This window comes from Palaemon carinicauda, chromosome 29, assembly GCF_036898095.1.
Source record: "Palaemon carinicauda isolate YSFRI2023 chromosome 29, ASM3689809v2, whole genome shotgun sequence".
Classification (NCBI taxonomy): Eukaryota; Metazoa; Arthropoda; class Malacostraca; order Decapoda; family Palaemonidae; genus Palaemon; species Palaemon carinicauda.
The window spans coordinates 67,769,342-67,775,341 of NC_090753.1; the positions used below are offsets into that span (position 1 = coordinate 67,769,342).

At 35.6% G+C, this 6,000-nt stretch overlaps 1 protein-coding gene across 1 annotated transcript in view; it reads right to left on the reverse strand.

The window, feature by feature from the left end:
- LOC137622635 (mothers against decapentaplegic homolog 3-like) overlaps positions 1 to 5,739 on the reverse strand; it is a 44,799-nt gene extending 39,060 nt beyond the window's left edge. Inside the window, exon 1 of the mRNA XM_068353239.1 lies at positions 5,259 to 5,739. Within this exon, the coding sequence (XP_068209340.1) occupies positions 5,259 to 5,452 (194 nt within the window). The 5' untranslated portion in view covers positions 5,453 to 5,739. The remainder of the gene's footprint in view (positions 1 to 5,258) is intronic.
- Between the last annotated feature and the right edge of the window lie 261 nt (positions 5,740 to 6,000).

The window sequence follows — 6,000 nt, forward strand, 5'->3', positions numbered from 1 at the left end:
CCTAGGCTGGCATATCCTTAGCTTACCTTCTAACTAAATTTTAACCCTGTGTTTTCCACCTAACTGGTTTCAGTTCTGGCCAGATAACACTAAATATTAATTAAATCATAAAACTAGCTTAATATTACCGTATTTCAGACCAGGATAAACAACATTTTCCCTTTTAAGAAAACCATTTTGACAAGTAATAAGAACGCCTGTCCCAGCGAACTACATTTACCTGTACCTTGATAATAAGCAGACAGGATAAGCTGCGACCAAATCAAATCTCGCATATTTAAAGGTTTAAAGGCCGCTCATGAATGGCAGTGGCAAGGGATAGTGACATTGCCCTGTCAAGCAGGACAATGCCCTAGAGACTGACCATATTACATATTATCAACACCCAAGCCCCCTCTTCACCAAAATTAAGACCAAGAAGGGCCATAGAATGACTGCTGATGACTCGGCAGATAGACTGATAGGCTCCCTCAAACCCGGCCCCCAACCTTAGCTCACAAGGATAGTGAGGTTGCAGCGACCAAAGGAACTAACGAGTTTGAGCGAGACTCGAACCCCAGTCTGGCAATCACCAGGCAAGGATGTTACCAACAGGCCACCAAACCTATCTTAATGGGTTCGGAGGTCTATTATAAGTCTACATTGCATCGCAAGTCTTATAAACTTTGAAATCTGATATAATTTTAGTTTAGCCTCTGTTATACTTAATACAATGGTTATAGTAGCTAACCTCTATCATTTTACGTATTTGTTAAATTAGAAATAAATATAAAGCTTGGGGTGTATGTACGACAGCGGCCACCTGTATGTATTATGATGTTTAACTTAGAATTCGGCAGTGTAAGGGGGGCGTCAGCCCCCGTTAGGTAAGTAGGTAAGGACCTGGCTTGTAGGTTAGGTTAGGGGGGAAAGTTTAGGTTAGTTGATGTCCATCTTTAATCAATGCGTGAGGAACCGGCCGGTGATATACAAAGGCTCCTAAAGCTTAATTATGTGAGGAACTGGCCGCTGATATACAAAGGCTCCTAAAGCTTCATTAACAAATGATAATTTCATGCTTGTCTGACACATCCTATCGTAGGTTAGGTCACAGTAGTCTAGCCTATCCTAACCAAAGGTATAAACACAGAACAATTTCCTTTACCTAACGAATTTGAATTCTTTAAATAAAACATAAATTCTTTATACATTTCAACCACTTTCCTTCATTATTATTATTATTACTAGCCAAGCTACAACCCTAGTTAGAAAAGCAAGATGTTATAAGCCCAAGGGCTCATATAGGGAAAAATAGCCCAGTGAGGAGAGGAAATAAGGAAATAAACAAATGATGAGAGCAAATTAACAATAAATAACTAATTTAACCACTTTCCTTAATTATCATTATTATTACTAGCCAAGCTACAACCCTAGTTAGAAAAGCAAGATGTTATAAGCCCAAGGGCTCATATAGGGAAAAATAGCCCAGTGAGGAAAGGAAATAAGGAAATAAACAAACGATGAGAGCAAATTAACAATAAATAACTAATTTAACCGATTGAGATTTTGAAAATAAAAAAATATTTCATTTAGAATTCCGACGACTTTCTTTACTCTAACCAACTTAAATTAAGTTTAAATTCCAACCAATTTCATTTATTTAACCAAATTAAATTTGTTAATACATAATTCATTTAACCATTCTAAATTTTGTAATTGCAATACAAAATTGAATTCAGACCATTTCCTTGTTTAATTAATTTAGAATTTGTAAATAAAAGTTGATAAATTTCCTTAATTTAGTATTGTAAATAAAAACAAAGGTTGACAAATTTCCTAAATTTAACCAATTTGGAATTTGTAAATAAAAACAAAAGTTGACAAATTTCCTAAATTTAACCAATTTAGATTTTGTAAATAAATAAGTTGATAAATTTCCTTAATTTAACCAATTTAGAATTTGTAAATAAAAACAAAATTGGACAAATTTCCTAAATTTAACCAATTTTGAATTTGTAAATAAAAACAAAAATTGATTACTTTCAATATTTAAAACCATTTAGAAATTTTAGATATCAAAATTGATCCAATTTTCTTTATTTAACCAATTTAGATTTTGTAAATAAATAAATGACTAACTTCCTTTAACTAAACAATTCAAATTTTTTTATTGTAAACAATAAAGGCATAATTTCCTTTATTCAAAATCAATTATATTTTATAAATAACATTTAGATTTTATTAATAAAATTATAAATAGACTACTTTCCCTTATTTAACAAATTTATATTTAGTAAATATAATAAAAATTACTTTTCTTTATATAAAATCAATTTAAAAATTGTAAATAAAATTTTGAATGTAAAAAAAACTTAAATTGACCAATTTCTTTTATTTAACCAATTTAGAATTGGCAAATAATATTCAATTTTATAAATAATTTTATGAATTGACAATTTTCCTTTATTTCACAATTCTAGAACTTGTATATAAAATATAGTTTTATAAATAAAAAAAATAAATCAATTTCCTTTACTCAAACCAATTTAGATTTTATTAATACAATACAATTTTATAAATAAAAAAATCGACCAATTTCATTTATTCTAACCAATTTAGAATCGTAAATAAAATTTAATTGTATTAATAAAACAAAAATCTACCACTTTCCTATATCTACCCAATTTAGATTTTGTAAATATAATATAAAAAAACACTTTAAATGCCATTCGACATCGACACAAAAAAATAAACAGAAATCCCTTTAAATACCATTCGACATGACAAAAAATAAGAGAGATCACTTTAAATACCATTCGACATGACAAAAATATAAAGAGAAACCACTTTAAATACCATTCGACATGACAAAAAAAAAAAAAAGAAACCACTTTAAATACCATTCGACATGACAAAAAAATAAAGAGAAACCACTTTAAATACCATTCGACATGACAAAAAAATAAAGAGAAATCACTTTAAATACCATTCGACATGACAAAAAATAAGAGAGATCACTTTAAATACCATTCGACATGACAAAAATATAAAGAGAAACCACTTTAAATACCATTCGACATGACAAAAAAATAAAAAGAAACCACTTTAAATACCATTCGACATGACAAAAAAATAAAGAGAAACCACTTTAAATACCATTCGACATGACAAAAAAATAAAGAGAAATCACTTTAAATACCATTCGACATGACAAAAAAATAAAGAGAAACCACTTAAAATACCATTCGACATGACAAAAAAAAAATCAACAGAAACCACTTTAAATACCATTCGACATGACAAAAAAAAAAGAGAAACCACTTTAAATACCATTCGACATCGACACAAAAAAATACCATTCGACATGACAAAAAAAAAAAAGAGAAACCACTTTAAATACCATTCGACATCGACACAAAAAAATACCATTCGACATGACAAAAAAAAAAAAGAGAAACCACTTTAAATACCATTCGACATCGACACAAAGTAAAAAACCAGTCGAAAAGCGACATTATGAGACAGTGCCACCCCCCGAGAGTGCCACAGACACACACAAACAAACACACACGGGGGGGAAGCGAGAGAGAGAGTCGAATGCCAGTTTTTTGAAGCGAACAGACAGACACACACACACACATTAATTATTTAATTAATTAATTGACCTGGGAATGGTAATACAGCGAGTGCCACAGACACACACAAACACACACACACACGGGGGGAAGCGAGAGAGAGTCGAATGCCAGTTTTTTGAAGCGAACAGACAAACACACACACACAATAATTAATTAATTAATTAATTAATTGACCTGGGAATGGTAATACAGCGAGTGCCACAGACACACACAAACACACACACACACGGGGGGAAGCGAGAGAGAGTCGAATGCCAGTTTTTTGAAGCGAACAGACAAACACACACACACAATAATTAATTAATTAATTAATTAATTGACCTGGGAATGGTAATACAGCGAGTGCCACAGACACACACAAACACACACACACACGGGGGGAAGCGAGAGAGAGTCGAATGCCAGTTTTTTGAAGCGAACAGACAAACACACACACACAATAATTAATTAATTAATTGACCTGGGAATGGTAATACAGCGAGTGCCACAGACACACACAAACACACACACACACGGGGGGAAGCGAGAGAGAGTCGAATGCCAGTTTTTTGAAGCGAACAGACAAACACACACACACAATAATTAATTAATTAATTAATTAATTGACCTGGGAATGGTAATACAGCGAGTGCCACAGACACACACAAACACACACACACACACGGGGGGAAGCGAGAGAGAGTCGAATGCCAGTTTTTTGAAGCGAACAGACAAACACACACACACAATAATTAATTAATTGACCTGGGAATGGTAATACAGCGAGTGCCACAGACACACACAAACACACACACACACGGGGGGAAGCGAGAGAGAGTCGAATGCCAGTTTTTTGAAGCGAACAGACAAACACACACACACAATAATTAATTAATTGACCTGGGAATGGTAATACAGCGAGTGCCACAGACACACACAAACACACACACACACGGGGGGAAGCGAGAGAGAGTTGAATGCCAGTTTTTTGAAGCGAACAGACAAACACACACACACAATAATTAATTAATTAATTAATTAATTGACCTGGGAATGGTAATACAGCGAGTGCCACAGACACACACAAACACACACACACACGGGGGGAAGCGAGAGAGAGTTGAATGCCAGTTTTTTGAAGCGAACAGACAAACACACACACACAATAATTAATTAATTAATTAATTAATTGACCTGGGAATGGTAATACAGCGAGTGCCACAGACACACACAAACACACACACACACGGGGGGAAGCGAGAGAGAGAGAGAGAGAGTAGAGTGCCCATTTTTTGAAGCGAACAGACAGACACACACACACAACATTAATAAATTAATTAATTAATTAATTGACCTGGGAATGGTAATACAGCGAGTGCCACAGACACACAAACACACACACACGGGGGGGAAGCAAGAGAGAGTCGAATGCCAGTTTTTTCAAGCGAACAGACAAACACACACATTAATTATTTAATTAATTAATGAATGAATGAATGAATGAATTAATTGACCTGGGAAGTGCCACAGACACACACAAACAAACACACACGGGGGGAAGCGAGAGAGAGAGTCGAATGCCCCTCGAATGCCAGTTTTTTGAAGCAGACACACACACACATTAATTACTTATTTAATTAATTAATTAATGAAATAATCGACCTGGGAATGGTAATACAGCGCGTGTTGGCGTCTTCGGTGGTGACTGCCGTCTCCAGCTCATCCAAACCGCCCGATTTCTTGAGTTTCTTCACCAGACTCTTGACGGCCTTCTCACTCCATTTGTCTTCGCCCTCGCCCTTCTTAAAACTCAGGAGTCTCTTCACGACGGGCGGAGTGAAAGGCAACATGGACATTATTCTAAAAACGCCGTCTTTTTCTCTTTTTTCCCCGTCCCCGCTTAGCGTCTGTTTTCCGTCCCGCTTAGCGTCTGTTTTTTCTGTCTTATTCCGCGGCGGAGGATCAGACGGGAAATACGGAGTAGCCAGAGGAAATACGGTGTCACTAAACTGCTTTAGAGTGCCACACGAGGCTCATGCACAAGAAACAGGTGTAGGAGGAGGAGGAGGAGGACCTGGAGGAGCCACTACAGCCACTACTACTCTCGCGGACACCTCTCATTTGTGGCACGACGATTCGTGTGTGTGTGTGGGGGAGATCAGCGTTGCCAACTGGGTTGGGACGTGAGTGAGCTAGATTTGAGGGGCCAGATGCGCTAGAAAATGCGCTAGGAAGAATTTTCTCTCTTTATTATTATTATTATTATTATTATTATTATTATTATTATTATCCAAGCTACAACCCTAGTTGGAAAAGCAAGGTGCTATAAGCCCAAGGGCTCCAATAGGAAGTAAGTGAGCTAGATTTGAGGGCCCGGGTGCGCTAGAAAACGCGCTAGGAAGAC